Consider the following 18903-nt stretch of genomic DNA (forward strand, 5'->3'; position numbering starts at 1 on the left):
GCATCTTTCCTGGGAATTGAACCCAAGTGTGCTTTACTACTGAATGGATTGTGTATGTTTGCGTGTGTGTACACGCGCACGTGCACAGGGGGTGTCCCTGGGATTCCACACCTGCTCATTCACCAATTTCTCAGTATTTATTTATTTATTTATTTATAGCTGAGGGTCTCCCCAAAATGCCAAGACTGGCCTGATACTTGTGATCCTCTTGCTTCAGCCTCCTGAGTTGCTGGGATTACAGGTGAGTGCCACTGTGCTGGGCTCTTGGTGTTCTTTTCTATTCTGCAACTCTTGTAGTCCAGTCCTCTGCCCCATCTCTGCGATTTCCCAGCAATTCCTCTATTTACTTGTAGCGATGTGCGCCTGTGCTTTCCCACAGGTCTTTTCTGGGGCCTGGAGATGGAGTTTAATGGATATTTGGTTCTGTAGTAGCATTTTGTATAGAATGTATCGGTTGTTTTAAGCCATTCACATGGGTATTTCTCCCACAAGACAAGAGGTTCCCTCATACCAAACATTCTATCTTGTTCTTCTTTGGTTTCCAGAATCTACTCTGGTAGGTGAGACAAGGTACATGCCCAACGCTCAGGGTAAACGAACAGAAATATTTATTTTTTATTCACAGTGCACTCTGCCTCAGCTGCTGACTTTTTAAGAGACACGTTCCTTCTGGGCTTCAGTGTTCCCAGCCCTCCCGCGCTGTGCAGGTGAAGGGCAGACCGGTGGCTGGCTGCCTGACGGCGGGGCTGGGTGACTGCCCGCGCGCCTGCGCCCTCTGCAGCTCCACTCCGGGCGCGTCTCTGTGCGCGTGTGTCTGTTTGGAGAAGAGAGGCTTGGGTGACAGGCAAGGGGTAGGGCGAAGAGTTCAGTCTTAGTCGCCGGCTCATTCACCGATTTCTCAGCGGCTGGACGGAGGCCGCCTCGCCAAGCAGCTTCCAACTACTCCTGCACCTACATAGTCCCCACCTCCCTCTGCTCCATTCTCAGCCAGGCAGACTGACCGACAGACTCTCTAGTGAGTAGCGGCAGCTTGTGCGCCGGAGCTGTTCCCGGCAGTTCTGTCTTCCCACGGATTGTGTGTGTGTGTGTGTGTGTGTGTGTGTGTGTGTGTACGCGCGCGCGCACAGGGGGTGTCCCTGGGATTCCACGCCTGCTCGGAAAGCTCCCCGCCGGGATCCGAGTGTCCATCCGAGTCTGCGCTTCGGTGCGGGTGCTCTCGCAGGCAGAGACTCGGACGCCGGGATTCCCCGGCTCCGTGCGCAGCGGCTGGTGGGGTTCCCCCGGAAGGCGCCTAGGAGAGCAGGCGGTGGGGAAGCCCGGGCTTGTGAGCTGCTAGCAGGCCGGGAATCTGGGAGCAGGTCCGGCCCAGCCCGGCCGATGGAGACGCCAGAGCGGCCACCCCTTGGCCGCCTAGCCTCTCTTTCTCCCTTCTTTCTCCTTTCTTCTCACAGCAGCATCACAAAAGCGCGCAGCAGAATGAAATCCAATGCGGCGAAGCTCGACTGTCTTCCACCTGGTGCACATCGCCCCCGGGAGGGAGAGACCAAGTGGGGCTCCCCAAGATTAGGAACAGGGGCTTATCCCAGAGGCACACCCGTGTTCCACTCTCTCAGAATTTAAGCTGGATGTTGGATCGCGCGAGTCGTTCCAACACTTACACACCGGTGTGTGTGTGTGTGTGTGTGTGTGTGTGTGTGTGTGTCCGCGCACGCGCGCACGCACCCCAGAGCCCACGTTCACGGAGTACAATCGATAAATAGCTCAACTCCCTGCCTGCCTGCGCTTGCATAGCCGGTGGGCTCCTTGCGCGCGCTGTGACAGCGTGCCAAGCATCTCTTTGTTTGGTGTGGCTTCCCCAGCCATCTGCAAAGCAAATTGATTTTCAGTTTCGCTTGCGCTCTGGGACTTAATGTCGGCCCCAGTCTCCAGTGCCCCTGGTATTTGTAATTGAATAGTTCTTTCTGTCAGGAGGTTATTTTTAGTGTTGGGATTAGACACGAGCACGTTGACCTTTTTGCTACTACCTTTGGCTTTCAGTAGGTGATGGAGCAGACAGATGCCTATCTACTTGCACACACGTGCCAGCGCACAAGTGTGCACACACATTTCTACGCACGTAGTTTCTCCCTCTTTCTTTCTTTCTTTTTTTTTTTTTTTTTTAAATTGGGACTGGGAATGCATTGTGAGTTTAAAAAAAAAACAACTTTCCTTTGTTCTTTTGGGGATTTTTCTATTTTGAGTAATGGAGTAGGAGTGCGAAAAGGTTGCAATTAGTTCACTCGAATAAAAGACACTGCCTCTGAGTCAGAGCTGCCAGGTTGATAATTATTAACATATAATAGCAATGCACAGTTTAAGGCAAAAGGGGCGGGGCGGGGGCAGGTCCGCGGCAGACAATGCGGGAGTCTCTGCCGACCGCCTGCTGTTTATTGTTCCGGGACCTGAGAATGAGGCCGGCAGCTGCCCCCTCCTGCAGAGTTTAGCTCCTGGATTTGCTGTGATTTGCATTCGGGATCATCGGGGTCATCTAACGCTGGTCGCTGGGCCGCGGAATGCCAGCCTCAGCCGCCTTTCACTGACAGTCTCTTCTCTATTTTCCAGATTGGCACCTTCACGCCCGAGGTGTCCCAAGCCCAGGAGGCCCGGATCCGGTGCCCCTGGGGCAGCCAGACGGGATGTCGTGCGGACAGCGGTGCTAACTAAGTGCCTCCACGCTGGGAGCCAGGCGCACTGGCTCCTGGCCACCGGCCGAGCGGCGGCGGTGGCGGCGGGGATGAGCCCCGGACGCTCAAGGCGCCAGCCGCGAGCTACCGCCCCGAGGTGGACGCCAAGCAGGGTTCCTCGCTGGACAGCGCGAACCCTTTCCCGCCCGGGCACGCGGCTGCGGAGCTCTGGGCCGCGCCTGCTGTCAGGATGCCCTGGGCGCCTCCCTATTGGTGAGGATGCCCTGCTGTGAGGTTCTGCCATCCCCATTCCTGGTCTCAAGCGGGCGCGACTGAGCTGGCCGGGCTTTAGCCCCTTGCGCCGGTGGATGAAAAGAGCTGGAGTCCTTGTGTGCAATCAGCGATCGAATCTGAATTCTAAGAGCCATGGACGAAAGTCCTGGGCCGCAGCAGCCCCCGGGGAAAGAGCAGCTGGAGGCACCAGTCCCAAAAGGAGCTGTCCAAGAGAAGTTTGAGCCAGAGACCTTCAGGTCCAAGAGTTTACCGGTCCTGAACAGCGCCTCCTGCCGGCCGAACCTCAGTCCCGAGAGTGTAGACTGCAAGCCGGCCTTTGGCTGTAAGGATTCTTTAAGCCACCAGAAGTCCAAGCAAGGCGGGAACCCGTTGGTCCCCAGTCCTTCTGCCCCATCCACTTCGGCTGGGATGGCAGGACTCGTGGACTGTACCCACAGGAAGGACGTGAGCAAAACCGTCTCGGTGTCCTCCACTCTGGCCACGCTCCAGGAGAGACGGTGCCTGCATGTGGTCCTCACTGATTCCCGCTGCTTCCTGGTTTGTATGTGCTTTCTGACCTTCATCCAAGCGTTAATGGTCTCTGGGTACCTGAGCAGTGTCATCACCACCATTGAAAGACGCTACAGTTTAAAGAGTTCTGAGTCGGGGCTCCTGGTCAGCTGCTTTGACATCGGGAACCTGGTGGTGGTGGTGTTCGTCAGCTATTTTGGGGGCCGGGGTCGGCGGCCCCTGTGGCTGGCGGTAGGTGGACTTTTCATTGCCATCGGAGCTGTCCTCTTCGCCTTACCTCACTTCATCTCGCCTCCCTACCAGATCCAGGAGTTGAACGCCTCGGCGTCCAACGATGGCTTGTGCCAGAATGGCAACTCCACGACCGCTTCGGAGCCTGCCCCCTGTCCCAAGGACTCGGGAGGTAATAGCCACTGGGTCTATGTGGCTTTATTCATCTGTGCACAGATTCTCATTGGAATGGGCTCCACGCCTATTTATACCCTGGGACCAACCTACTTGGATGACAATGTTAAGAAAGAAAATGCATCCTTATACCTAGGTAAGACTTCTGAAACTTACTTTCCTTCCAAAAAATCAGAAGGAAACATGTCTTTCACATTTTCAAATATTTTAAGCATTAAGATTCGCTTTATTTTAGATTTTGGGCTTGGTGTGGTGAGTTTTTGACTTGGAGGAGAATCAATTACTTGAGAAATCTTGGAACTAATCTCAGGCTTACACTTCACATTTGTATTTCAGGGTAGTGTTTCTCTCTCTTATTGCCTACCTTTGGAAAAAGTCTTGATTTGTGAAGTTTATCCTTTAGTAACTGTCCTTCTTGGATTCAGGAAGAAAGGGAAGTAATGATAGCATGTCAAGTTTTGAATTATTGCTTTTATCTATTGCTGCCTCTTATTCCGGTCTGCAGCATATAACAGAGAAGCCAGACTACATAGAACATGTTATATTACCCACATCCCTATACTTTACACATCACTTGCATCATTATTAAAAAAAAAATTCGCTGGGCCTGGTGTACATATGTAATCCCAGTGGCTCTGCAGGCTGAGGCAGGAGAATCACCAGTTCAAAGCCAGCCTCGACAAAAGTGAGGCACTGAGCAACTCAGTGAGACTCTGTCTCTAAATAAAATACAAACTAGGGCTGGGGATGTGGCTTCATGGTCAAGTGCCCCTGAGTTAAATCCCCTGTATCCTCAAAAGAAAAAAAAAATCACCAACAAAAGCCTGCAAGATATCAGTTGACTTCTTCATGCAGAAACAACAACACAAGTTGTAAAGTTTATTCAAAGCTATTTTTTATTGTGAGTTGAAGACCCTCAGTGACCTGAACTTGGGAGAAGAATTTATTACCAGATGAAGAGCAGAGACTCTGGGACTTGGTATATTAATTTGCATAAATCTGCACCAGTGGACAGGGGTGTTGGGTGTTTGGGTTAAAGTATAAGGTGAGACCAGGTAGTTAAAGGTAGAGTTAATTTACTTCCTAGAACTGAATCTATGTGGTTGTCAGTACCTCCTTGTAGTAGCTGCTCCTTCAAATCTGCACTTCTAAGGGCTGGATTTGAACCTGTGAAAGGATGAATAGCTGTTACAGCAGATGAGATCTTGGTTATTCTATTTCTCTACTTGGTTTCTCTGTTTCAGTTTCCAACTAAACAAGGTAAAGGGTTCTACTTTATTAAAAAAATTAAACAGGTAAATAAGTAAGTAATAGCTACATTTAGTAACTTATTTGCCTTGTGCTGATAGGATCCTTGGTGTGGGAATGAATAATAAGGTTTTCAAAGGACAGTGAAAAAGATACGTAGTGTTAGAAGGCTATGATTTGTCCTCAGTATAGTCGCCATTCCCAGAAACTGTCATTGTTGGGTATGTAAGTCCCAGTAGTCCCTAATAACTGGCCTGATCATCAGGACAGAGTTTTAGAACTTATTTTTATTAAATGTAAGAGAAGGAAATTCTTTTTAGGCAGAGAGGAATAGTTTGCTTGTTACCTTGTCTCTGTGTTATCTATCATTATACATTTAAAAAATATACACAGAAGTTAAAATAACAGTATAATGAACATCAATATATCCATCACCTAGATTTAATAATTGCTCATTTTGTCATGTTTATAAACCTTTGTATATATGTGTATGGAAATATACTCTTTGGGGAAGGGAGCTAAACTCTTTGAAAGTAAGTGCTGACTTTCAAACACTAACTTTCAGTATGCACCTTACAAAAATAAGGGCATTCCGGGGGCTGAAGATATAGCTCAGTGGAAGAGCACTCATTATGTGGGTGGGCTTTGGGTTTGATGTCTAGCACTGGTAAAATAATATGAAAAAAAAGGCATTCTTTTGCACAATTGCAGAAGCATTAGCATCCTAAGAAAGTTAGTAATCATTCCTTAACATCATCAAATATCCAATCCAAATTCAAATTGTCTCAATTATCACCCCAAAGTCTTTAATAATAATTATTAATTTTTAAACTAGGAACTGACCAAGGATTACACAGACATTGCCTTATTTAGCTGCTCACCTTGGAAGTCTTTTATAATCCAGAATAGTGCCTCAGCTTTCTTTTTTCCTCTTTTTCTATGACAAAGACTTTTTGAAAAGGGAAAGCTAGTTGATTTGTAGAATGCTCCTTCTGCATTCTAGATTCATCTGAGCATTTCCATGTGGTATCACTTACTGTGTTCCTCCACTTGCTGTATTTCCTGTATCCTGCTATTTCAGTCTAAAGGCTTGATTAAATTCAGACAAAACATTTTTGTTAGACTGCTTCATAGGCAATGGCATTTGGCCATTCCTTAGTGATGTTAATTTTAATGAATTTGCTGAGAGATTGATTGTTGGATGTTTCATTGTCAAGATATTTTTCTCCATTTGAAAATAATAAATTATCTTTAGGGTGATATTTGACTCTATGCAAACCCAATTAGTGTTCATATTCTTGCTGATATTTGTCTCCACTTACTTTGAAAACTTGAATCTTCCTTTCATTCTGCTTTTGGGTACCACTGATAGAAACTTTCTGCATCAAAATCACAAGTGTTATGCAAAGGGTGAATATCCATTAATGAGAATCCTGAGAATTAACTCTTGGTACTGTCATTTGCCAAGAAGAAAAAAAGTAAGAATACATTAAATATGTATCTTATGCTAGGCACTAGGCACTGCTAGTTTGTTTGTTTTGTAATTCTGGGAATCAAATCTGGGATCTTATATATACTAGGCAAGTACTTTACCACTGAGCTATACTCCCAGCCCTATGCTAATTTTGAGAAAACCAAAAGTGAAACAGTCCCAGCATTTGACGAGTTTTCAGTGTAATTAGGAAACATTGCTAATTCAAAGCATGGATGTGAAGGGGAGGAAAGATTTCTTTCTGTTACTGGGGTTTGAACCCTGGGATGCTGTCCCACTGAGCTACATCCCCAGCTCATTTTATTTTGAGACAGAGTCCCAGACTGGCTTTGAACTTGAGACCTTCCTGCCTCAGCCTCCCCAATAATTGGGATTAGAGGCATGTACAACCATGCCTGGTTTATTCTTCATTTTAAAAAAGACATTGACTAAATTGATTTTTGGAAAAAATCCTGTGAATTCTTTTTTTTTGGCATGGTACTGGAGATCCAATCCATATCCCCAGCCCCTTAGAACATATTCTTAAGGAAACCCATAATTCTCCTTTATATTACACAGATCTCAGTAAAAGTTATGATAGTTGGAGTATCAATAATCTGACATGTATTATTTTGTTAAATGTTCTCAAAGGCCTTATGAGATGGGGGTTGGTTTTTTGTTGTTGTTGTTGTTTCATGGATGAAGAAACTGAGGTTCAGAGAGAGTTAAAGCAACTTGCGTAAGGGTCTGAAGTCCATGCCCTCTGACCCAGAGTCCCAAACTTCCCCTGCGCTCTGTGGCTTTCGGGCGAGAGGCCCTGAGAGCTAATGGGAACTGAAGGATGAGCCACATTCAACAGTTTGAGTACAGTGCAGAAGAATGCAGAACTGGCCTGGGGGTCTCAAGATATGATCAAAGCAAGATTGTTCATGAAACCTTTTAAAGTAGGCTTTACAGGCTACCTCTGTACGTATTAAGAACAGAGAGACTACTGTTTTCTAAGAACATGAGCAGAGTTAATCAATTATGATGTGGGATTGTAAAAATAGGGTTAGAATTTCTTTCTTCCTTTTTTTTAAAAAATAAAACTGCTCTTCTATATTAACATTTCTATCACCCACCCATTTTCTAACCTTCCTGTCAGTTTTTCTAACTTCTCATTACAACCACAAAAGAAACAAAGAAAGAAAAATCAGCACATTAGTAATTACAGGCAGGAGCAAATATCTAAAGTAACATTAAAACCATTGAAATGGAATGTAATTGTATATCTTAATCTTTTGAAAGGTCTATGTTAACGTTCTGGCAGCGTTAACTCTAGAAGAGACGTGGTCATAGATGATAGATAGGAGGGTTTATACCCACTAAGTGCCCTAAGTCTTCTGCAAGGACAGAGTCTTGATATTGACCTGGAGCATAGAGAAGGCTTTGTAGGTATTAATAAGAAGTAGGATCAGCAATTAGACCATGATTCATAGTCATTCCTCAGGGGGAGAGAGAAAATGTGATCCTTTGGAGGTAAGAAATTCATGAACCAACAGCGAAAGGAGAAAGAATGGCTACCCAGGTGGGAAAAGGAGAAAAAGAATGTTCTAAAATAAACAACTACAGCTCTAATTGGGTGATATTCAGGATGAGTGATGGTTGGCATGGGTTAGCCATCAGTCAAGCCAGGGTGGATGTCAGCTATTCTACCTCCTTGGGTGACTCCTTAACTGTCAGCCCTAACTTACACTCCAGGGAAGGGTTAGAGTTGACTTAGAAAGGGCAGCAGAGAAGGAAGAAGGAAATCTGTAGTTCAGTTTTGCTCTACGAAGGACTGCTCCTGGGTCTTTAGACAAACCCCTTTGCTTCTCTCAGTCTCTGTTTCCACTGGGAATATATTTTTTTTTCCTTTACTGTCATATTTTGAGGACTAAGTGGGATTCCGTATGTGAAAATGTTCTGCAAACCTTAAGGAATGCAACTTCATTGTCAAAGCAGAATTCATACTCATCCTAGAGAGTGGGCAGAGAGGGGAGTGAGAGTGCTTTGCTCTTTAAATGAATCCATTTTTATGATTGGAATAAAGGAAAGTAACATTGTACAGGAAATCAAAACATTGTATAGGAAATCATAACTTGGAAACGTACAGGAAAATCTTAATATGATACTCTGATTCATTATATTTTCTGAGGACCCAAGATTTTGTTATCAGAATTTTCTGCATTCAATCTTTGATGACTATCTTTCTTTACTCATGAACATTTAAATGAAGTGTACATTTGCACCTTTTGTATCATAGAAAGAGCTCTTTTTGGACACGAAGGGGCTTGTGGTATTTCGGTTTCACTACAATTCATCTTCTTTTGTCCACATAGACTGTGGTGGGACTTTTGGTGAATAAAGACTACTCCAGGTATGCTCCGAAGTAACTGCAGACTTGCTTTGCTATCTGGGGACATTGGTTCCAGGACTCCTATGGATACTCAAATCCCCGGATGCTCAAGTCTCATATAAAATGGCATAGGGTTTGCACATATCCTCCACCCACACATCCCACATATTTTATTTAAAAATTATTTTGTTCCATATATTTTAAATCACTTCTAGATTTGCATGTAACACCTAATGCAATGTTAATGCTATGTAAACAGCTGTTATACTGTATTAGAAATAATGACCAGAACAATAAGTCTGAATATGTTCAGTACAGACACAATTTTTTTTTTTAAATTTTCAAACAGTGGTTGGTTCAATTCATGGATACAGAATCTACTGATTCTGTACATATTAAACTACAAATACATTTATCTGTGGATGAGGGACACTTGGATACAGAGGTCTGGATGGATTATTGTTTTCAAAGTAAATCCCACTTATCCCATTTGGTAACTCCATTTTTTTTTAAACATTTACTCAGAGATAGAATGGGTTTGAAATTACTTAAGTTCTATTTCATCAAAATTTTATAGTAATATAAGCATTAAATATATAAATGCATATATAGATATATATGTGTCATACAATTTTTAAGCATGAGTTTATTGATATCTCCTCTCATTTTGCTATGAATTTTATTATTTCTGTCATCTGAAGTGGTCCTTCTGCATCTTCAATGTGCCCGTCAATCACCAGGGAGTCTTGTCAAAATGTAGATTCTGTTAAGTCTGGGTTGGGCCTGAAATTCTGCATTTCTAATATACTTTTAGGTGAGGCCATTTCTGTTGGCCTAACGACCACATTTTGAGCATGAAGATTCGAAAGACCATAGATATTCATTCTTTGCCAGGGCCGAAGTCTTGCTCTGGGCTTGGGGATGGAACCACCTCTGGTAAAACCAGCTGCTGATTGCAGATCTGTCCAGAGAACACCACTGGTTCTTACTGCATTTGCAAAAGCAAGATGTCACTTGCTACTTCTGGCTAAACTTAAACTTTGGCTACTTCTTAGAATCCCACAGTTGTGTGATATTGTGAATCACTAATGAGATCAGTGACAGAAATGACCTGGAGCAAATGGTGTCCATTTGGATATGAACCAAAGGAAGCACCACTTTCTCCATCTTCCTCCCCATGCTGTGGAGACTCTGTGTTGTTGGTTTTCCCTCTGTGAGTGGAGCTTGTGTGTCAGAGTTGAGTCTACAAGCTGTGTGATCCTTGGAAGGGGAAATACAACCAAACCCACACACTATGCTTCTTCTCTTTCTTGACAATCTAGAAATGTCAGCAGTGAATTGAATTTGGTGTTAGACAAATGTGATAGCTGTATTGGAAATAGTTCTGGAGGATGAGGATCAAAAGTTTTTCAATTGTAAAGAATGATTCAGACAGAAAAGGGATGTGCTGGCCCAGTGGGCTGAGGTTCTTTCCCACAGTAGGGTTCAAGCCAAGATGTGTTAGACAAATGTGATAGCTGTATTGGAAATAGTTCTGGAGGATGAGGATCAAAAGTTTTTCAATTGTAAAGAATGATTCAGACAGAAAAGGGATGTGCTGGCCCAGTGGGCTGAGGTTCTTTCCCACAGTAGGGTTCAAGCCAAGATGTCTCCTGAGATCCTCTCACTCAGCCCCAATTGTAGAAATGATAATTGGACAGGAAAGGAAACCCAGATTGCAAAAGATTAAAGAATTGGTGCTATGAAAAACAGAATGGTGTTTCCACAAAAAATTAAACATATCATAATGTATTCCACTCTTGCTTATAATTATAATGAGCCAATTTTAAAAATTAACTAAAAATAAGAATAGAGTTATCACATGATTGAAAAATACACTTTTCAGTTGTGTCTGAAGAAACTGAAAAAAGGGCCTTGAAATATTTGGACCTTCTGGGTCACAGCAACATTATTCATAATAACTTAGAGGCAGAAGCAAGCAAACTGTCCATCAGCAGGTGAATGGATGATCAAAAGGTGGTATATAGGTACCGTGGGGTATTATTCTGCCTTAAAAAGGAAGGGAATTAGCCTGGTGCTGTGGAGCAGATTTATAATCCCAGCAGCTTGGGAGCCTGAGGCAGGAGGATCGTGAATTCAAAGCCAGCCTCAGCAAGTTAGCAAGACCCTAAGTAATTCAGTGAGACCCTGTCTCTTAAAAAAAAAAAAATCCGCACAGGTTAAGTTCCCCGGTTTCATCCCTAGTGCCAATAAACAAATAAGTAAATCAATAAAAATTTTTTAAAAAAAGGAAAGAAATTCTGGTATATACTATCACATTAGTAGCTTTGCGGACACTCAACTAAGTGAAATAAGCCAATCACAAAAAGACCAACACTGTATGATTTTTACCTGTAAGATGTTTGAAGTAGTCAAATTCATATAAGCAGAAAATAAAATGGTGGTTTCCAGGTGCTGAGAGGAGGGAAACGGGACGTTACTGTTTAATGGGTATAGAGTTCAGCTCTGCAAGATGACAAAGTTCTGGAGATCAATTGCCCAGTGATGTGAATATACTTAACTCTACTGAATTACACACTAAATCATGGTGAAGATGATTAAAAAAATTAAAGGATTTGTGGAGGTCATACAGCTTGAGTGCTTTGAGTCTGTACTGTTGTGACTGTAACCCATGTGTATTTAAAAAAATTCTTACTATATAGATGGAAATTCTGAAGAAGACCAAGACCCAGGACAGCAGAGATACTTTAGCTTAGGAAACCCTCTGGCTCATAATGTGTGTGTGTGTTTTTCAACTGTGAGAATTTTCTTATCAAGTGTGGGATTTTTCGTTGCTTTTGAGTGTGTTTTTAAAAAGGAGAAAGAGGGATTTGGAAAGAAGGAGACGATGTGGATTTTAGAGCAGACGTTTAGGACTGAAGCCTTCTGGGAGAGAACTCATGGTGAAGAATGGTACATGGGTATGTGGGGAAAGAGATTGGCCTCTTTGGAGGAGAGACTGTGGGGAATCAGCGTGTTCTGCTGTGTTGGTGGCTCCTGCAAGTAGTTTGTGCGTGTGCCTTGTGTTTTCACTTCCTCTTTGCTGGAGAAAAAGAGACGGGGATTCCACACAGTAAAAGAGATGGGGATTCCATGGCTGCCTGGTGGTCCTTTTCCCAAACTTTGCAGTTTTTAGGTACTGCAGGTTCTGAACCTCAGTTCCCATGGGAAACTGCATTTCTTGTCATTCCAAACCAGTGGTTCTCAGGGTGAATTTTGCCCTTCTCCCCTGGGAACTTTTGGCAGCATGAGAGTCATTTTTGATCATCACAGCTTGGAGAGGGCCCACTGGCATTTAGTGATGGTTAGGCCAGAGATGCAGATAAATATCTTACAGTGCCCAGGAGAACTCCCACCCCCCGTCAAATAATTATCCAACAAAGATCTATTAATAGTGATGCTCTAAACTTCTTTCTAATTAGCTTTCAAATTACTCTATATCTTGAGTTCCTTGTATCTTGAAACTTCTCCAGATTGTAGAATCAGAAAAATATTGAACATGCGAATGGAGGAGATGCAGGGGGGGAAAAGTTCTTTGTAAATAGAAAGGTTTTCTAGCGAGCAAGAGGTAGGGAACAGAAATTATTTATGCATTACTCATTTCTGCATCTTTGCTTAGTAGGTACTGTAGTGGCTATACTATAGTGTGCTATTAGAAGATTATAGGAGATAGTATAATGTGCTATAGTGTATTATTTTTAGAGGGTGAAAAGATTTTCAAGGCTTTTTGGTTTCTATGGTGACTTAGTTCCCAACAACTTAAGATGAGTTTAATTGTAGAAATCTTCTGGATCATCTTCTTGGAGTTGGGAATATTATAATCATGATATAAGTGTGTGTGTATGTGTGTGTGTGTATGTGAACTAAGGAAAGTGGAATGTTCCCCCCATATATGAACTCTCTTTTGGTGGTGGTGACTTCAGTAAAAGAAAACACGGAGGCAAGAAATTCTGGAAAACTATACAGCAATTAATCAGCATTCTAAACAGAGCTCATCAGTCAAATAATTGGCCCTCCAGAGGAGATGAGGGGTGGATTTAAGGCACGGTCATAAGACCTACTTTCTCTTAAAAATAGATGAGAGCTTAATTTAAAAAAAGATCAAATGGGTTTCAAAGGGGAAGTCTAACAAGAATTGTTTTTACAGAAAATATTTTTAGTGTTTAAAATATACCAGACATTGTGCTAAATACTTCATTTTTATTTTATGCATTGTACAACTCCAAGCCCCAGCTATTCCCCTCTCCTATGTTATAGATGAAGTGAAGGTTAAGTGATGTGCTCAAGGTCATCTAAAAAGCAGTGAAAGCAGGACTCAAGTCTTTATGCAAATCTGAAGAAGCTTCAAACATGGACCTTATGGAGAGGGGAGGACAGGAAAAAAAAGTTCATCAACTTCTGCTGTGACTTTGGCTGAAGGTTAAAATTTCAGTCTCTATAAAGGAAGGAGTTTTCTTAGACCCTGTGGCCTTTAAAACTCCCTAGTTTTTTAGTTCGATGATTTTCTGTCCTGACTTGATGTAGTCTTTTTCTGAATTGTGGGACTCAGTTCTGAAGAGGATTTGCAGCCTGTTTTACTCTTCTTGGAGCTGTCAGAAGCCTGTCGCTGGAGTACTTTCTCCAGCCCCTGGGGATTTGAGCCCTGTTGCTGAGTGACAGGTGTCCCTGGGGAATCAGACATTCCTTTTGCTCCTTTTCCCGGCAGCTGCATATCACCTGATGGTAAATTGGAGTCTGTTTCCCCTTCTGGGAGTTTTGATTGCTTGTGAAACTGTCACCCTGCAAAAACGCTAATCCCTGTTACCGAATATAACTGAGAAAGGCAGGTGTAGGTTACTCTCGTGTAAAAGTAAAAAGCATGTTTATGAAATTAATATTTTCAGTGGAATGAAATTACATAATTTGCAAGTGTCTGGAATTGAATTATACAGTTCCTGACTTCCAAACATGTTTGAATTCTCAGTTATATTCTTAGTTATTACTTTAATAATAATAATACTTGGTCTTGTCAGGTGTTTTTCCTAATGTGTTTTTGGACTTGAATTCTCATGAAGGTCATAGAAGTTTTAAGATGCCTTTGTTTTTAGTAAGAAGAAGGGAGAAACTGAAATGAACAAAACTAGGTGGAGTGAATCACAGATCTTGAACAGCCTGGCTTTTAACCAATCTCTGATCAATGCATATTGAGAGTTCAACAATCCACATTTGCAAAGTCTCTTTATGTTATAGAGTGAAAGATATTTGCCTAGAAATATGCTTATGTCTCTGGTGTTTAATCTCGGCTGAAAGAAGAACGTGTCCTGATTTGCACTGCATTTTAATGGCTTCTCTTTAGGTGCAGGACAGCAGCAGTGTTTAACAAGATGCAAAAATCTTCCTGAGAAAAGTCTGAAAAATTATCTGTGAGCAAGACTTATGTAAACAAAAGATATATAAATCTTAGAATGATGATTCTAAAATTTGGTCTTGCAGCTCTTTAAGATGTCCTCAGTTATTTCATGATTGTGAAATGCTCAAAAGAGATTTGCCTTGGTTTCTTTACTTAGAACTGGTGGTGGGCAATGGTAAATGCAAGATGGGGAGCGATGGATGGCATTTCCTGGGTCCACTGTCTTGGGTGTGCAATGTTCTCCTCTATATAACCTGTCCTAAGTTCTTATGAAAGGCATACAAGTTTTAAGATGCTTTTGTTTTCAGTAAGGAGAGGGGAGAAATTTAAATGAAGAAGACTATATGGACTGTCTCAGATCCTAAAACTTCCTGGCTTTCAATCAATTTCCAATCAATGTGTAGTGATTGGACTAATAATCCCCATTTGCAAAGTCTCTTAGGTCCTAGAGTCATTGTTGTCAGAGAGAGGTCTTTAATACCCTCATATGGATTATATGAATTCTGATGGGACACTTATTTATTCATTTATATGAGACTCATATGGCCTTGGAAATAATTTATTAGGACTTAAACTTGGCAGGTCATCCAGTTTCGTAGAGATGGATACACACACACATACATACACATATATACACACATACACATATATGTGTATATATATGTATATTATATATGAAACACATAATACACATTTATTTTTATTTTTTAAAACCCAAATTATTGGGTTTTAAAATTTTTCAATATTGGGAACTGAACCCAGGAGTGTTCTACCACTGAGCTACATCCCCAGCCCTTTTTGTTTTTTATTTTGAGACAGTGTCTTGCTTCATTGCCCAGTCTGGCCTAGAGTTTTTGATCCTTCTGCCTTGGCCGCCTAAGTAGCAGGGATTACAGGCATCTACCATCACACCTGACTGCTAATTTGTAATTTGACACAAACTCCAGTGTAATTTCTAACATGACTTTGACCAAATCACATAACTTTTTAGATCCTTAGTTTCCTTTTCTGTAAAAGATGTCTTTTAATGGAATCCCTGGTTTGTAAAAACTTGATAAGGAACTGGAACAGTGAGAGAAGGCAGTCACTATAATACTGTGTTTCTAAAACTAACCCTAAGAAACAGCTCCTGATCCTCAAGATATTAAAATCTGGTTTGATGATTTTTTTTTCATTCATGGTTTTATTGGTGCATTATAATTAATAGTGGGATTCAGTGTTATATATTTGTGCACACACACTAATTTGATGATTTCTTTAGCACCATTGATTTCTGATGTCCTGAGATGATTTTCAGCTGAGTGACCTTCATGGGACAATGTCATGGGACATGTCTGGATTTCAGGTTTTGCATTTTGTGAACAGATGGAACTGAATTAGAGGGTCTCAAGGGTTTTCTTAGAACTCTATGTGACTTCTTCTAGACCTCCTGAGTTATAAATGTGGATTATACCATATGTGAGGTAGTTAAATCTTGTGGCTAACCCAGAGCTTGGATCCCAGCTCTGCCCTGGCCAGTGGTATAAACCAGGGCAGGTTCTGTGACCTCTCTATGACTTTATTGGCACAGAGATCAAAGTGAGCCATTGTGAGTTAAGGTGTGCAATGTTTTTAAGACAGTGCTTGGCTTACCATATGATTAAACACTCAAAAATGTGGGCTGTCATTACTTTAATCGTAGAGCCAGGTGGCTCATCATTACTCCCAACTACTTGGGAGGCTGAGGCAGGAGAATCACAAGTTTGAGGCTAGGCTCTGCAATTTAATGAGACTGTGTCTCAAAGTAAAATAAAAGAAAAAGAAAAAAAGCTGGGGATGTAACTCAGGGATAGAACACTTTCCTAGCATGTGGGAGGTCTTGGGTTCAGTCCCAAGTGGCCACTTCCCCCTCCCCCCCACACCCCCTCCATTAATCCTGTTGAGGAAGAGAGGGGTGTTAGCTTTCTTTGCAGCTGGCAGGTACAACTCTTCTTGTGGCTTTTCTGAATGGGTTGGCTGACTCACAAGCTGAGTTTCATGTACCTGTGTTGACCACACCTGCTCAGGATGCTGTGTGTCCAGCTGTCTCTGAGCCAGAAGGTACAAGCCTTGTGGATCTCATTGCATTAGGGTGTTCTTGCCTGGGTGGCCCCTCTTCTGCAGGCATCCGTCACCCCCATCCCCAGTGATGCATGGAGTCTGTTCTTCATTGGGCCTGGGATATCTGATGATATCCTCACTCCAAATGAAGAGTTCTCCTGGGGAGAAAGAAGACAAAGCTTTCAGGTTATAAATAGCTTCCTAACGAGATGCTCTTGCTATGGGCTTCTGATAATTATGATGGGAGCTGTTGGCTATAATCAAGTTTAATTGCTAAGGAGCATAGAGAGTTAGCCCTAAACACATGAGCTCCTGGGCTGTTTTTATACCTTTTCTATCCTATGCAAGACTTACAATTCTTGGACTAGGTCTCTAATCAGCAAAATCTGATTGCATGAGGGTAATTCCAGAACCTTTGTGGTTCCTGGGATCTGTCTGCGACTTCATGGGTAATCCACCCCCTGATATGTTGCTTCGTTTGGTTTATTATGAATGGGATTATATAAAGAAGCAGAGGGTCGAGGGTCTACAAACAGAATGAGCCTTCTTGCTTCATGTCTCTCTTAGAGGGTGCATGGTCCGTGTTTGGTCACATGAGCATCTGTGTGTATTAGAGTTGAGGGTATAAGAAGGTGAAATAAAACGAGTGGAAGAAATAGCTGTAAAACATTTTTGAACTGTCCTCTAGAAATATGACTCAATCTCACCATAGCTGGAGTAGTAATTTTTAAATTTCTTCTAGTTCTTATATTTTTCAGGGTCAAATAATAATTTATAGATTATCATGAAAGCCTCTTGTTACTCCTTCTTTGTCTATCTTTAGTCAGTTTATTGCCCATTCACTGGTGATCCGTTCAGACTTTACATGGACAGAGAAAAGAACTCAAGTCTAAGTAATCATTTTTTTTTTCTATTTAATTACTCTTATAAAAGGGTTTGCTTAAAGGGTTTGAAAGTGATGTCTGAAATAGAGTTTGGATTCCTATCAATGACCCTTATGATTCATGCCATGATATTAGCGCCTCGCTTTTGCTGAGGCTGGCTTTGAATTCAGGATCCTCCTTTCTCAGCCTCCCAAGCCAGGGATTGCAGGCCTGTGCCACCGTACCAGCTCCATGATGTCTCTTTATCAGCAAGTTCTCAGTGTTTGTAATGATTTAGCTTTCTTCTGTCTGGTACAGGACCCCACCAGCTCACTTCCTAGTCATGGTTAAGGCTACAGGTAACCCTTTCAAGGGTCTCATATAATCTCTGGAGATGCCACTGCCTATCTCAATTGTCCATGGCTGGCTCTGTCCTAGTCTATCTGCCCACCCCACAATTATGCTCACCACCTAGAGCCTCACTTCCTGTTCCCTGCCCAGTCCCTGTGTATTCTATTGGGCTGCTTCCTTGGATCTTAACTGTGACTTTTCCAGGCTGCTGAATGTTGCTTTCTGTTGCCTTGACCTGCAGCTTGGCTGGTACCACTATGTCCAGTGGCTTCTCAAGCTCTCAGACCCCCTCCTGGGTGTACAGCCCTGGAACCCCCCTGTCCTGGTGTGGAGTTCAGACAGGTAAACCACACTCACATACTTCACTGTACACAGTGTAATTCGTGTTGGGGGTCATCTTGTGTTTGTAGTTGGTGAACCCTCCTGTTCCGGCATAGCCCGATATTAATGAGACTTGTGATCATGGGCATGAGTTATCTGTGAGTCAGTCACTGGAGTGGTGTCCCACATTGCACTGCTCTGCGCTTGTCCTGTCAGCTTGCAGATGATGCTGCTGTTTGCCAGAAGAAGGGGAATAGGAGCAATGCTCAACCTTCTCATTGCAAAGACAAATCTGCACTCTCATTCCCCAACCTTCCATATATCTCAATATGTGGAAGATAGCATAACAATATCAGTGATAATAATAATTAACATGGCATAATAATGATGGTATGGTAATTATAATTAACATCTTATAGATAACCCTGGGAAGGCAGTGTGTTTGAATATTCTGACCAAGTTGATATTAAGCGACTCAAATGTTTCTATGTCTTTTCACATTTTCTTTTGGCAAATCTGACTACATTCTGATAGATGGCTTTTTCTTTTTTTATTTTTAAAAATGTTGAGACAGGGTCTTCCAAAGTTCCCCAGGCTGGCCTTAAGCTTTCAATCCTACTGTTTCACTCTCTTGAGTGCTGGGATTACAAGCGTGCACCACTATGCCCAGCTCTATCCCTTTTTCTTTTTTAAAAAATGTATATGCCAAACAAAATGTTCACACTTGTGTTAGTGGCAATTATATTTAGGATTAAAAAAGTGTTGATGTCCTTTTAGATATTTAAAAGATAAATTGTCAATCTGTATGAGTTATTGACCTAAAAAGTACAGGTTGATTATTGTACATTTTATTTAATCAGCTGATTTCAGATGATGTTGACTCATTTTTGAAT

At 42.3% G+C, this 18903-nt stretch overlaps 1 protein-coding gene across 2 annotated transcripts in view; it reads left to right on the forward strand.

Annotated features, from left to right (window-relative positions):
- The first annotated feature begins 757 nt into the window (after positions 1-757).
- The window catches only part of Slco5a1 (solute carrier organic anion transporter family member 5A1), a 136288-nt gene continuing 118142 nt past the window's right edge, over positions 758-18903 (forward strand). For both annotated transcript variants that reach the window (XM_026397286.2, XM_026397287.2), the window contains exons 1-2: positions 758-1015; positions 2602-4008. In XM_026397286.2, the coding sequence (XP_026253071.2) occupies positions 3090-4008 (919 nt within the window). In that variant the 5' untranslated portion in view covers positions 758-1015; positions 2602-3089. The remainder of the gene's footprint in view (positions 1016-2601; positions 4009-18903) is intronic.

This window comes from Urocitellus parryii, chromosome 7 (genome assembly GCF_045843805.1).
Source record: "Urocitellus parryii isolate mUroPar1 chromosome 7, mUroPar1.hap1, whole genome shotgun sequence".
Lineage (NCBI taxonomy): Eukaryota > Metazoa > Chordata > Mammalia > Rodentia > Sciuridae > Urocitellus > Urocitellus parryii.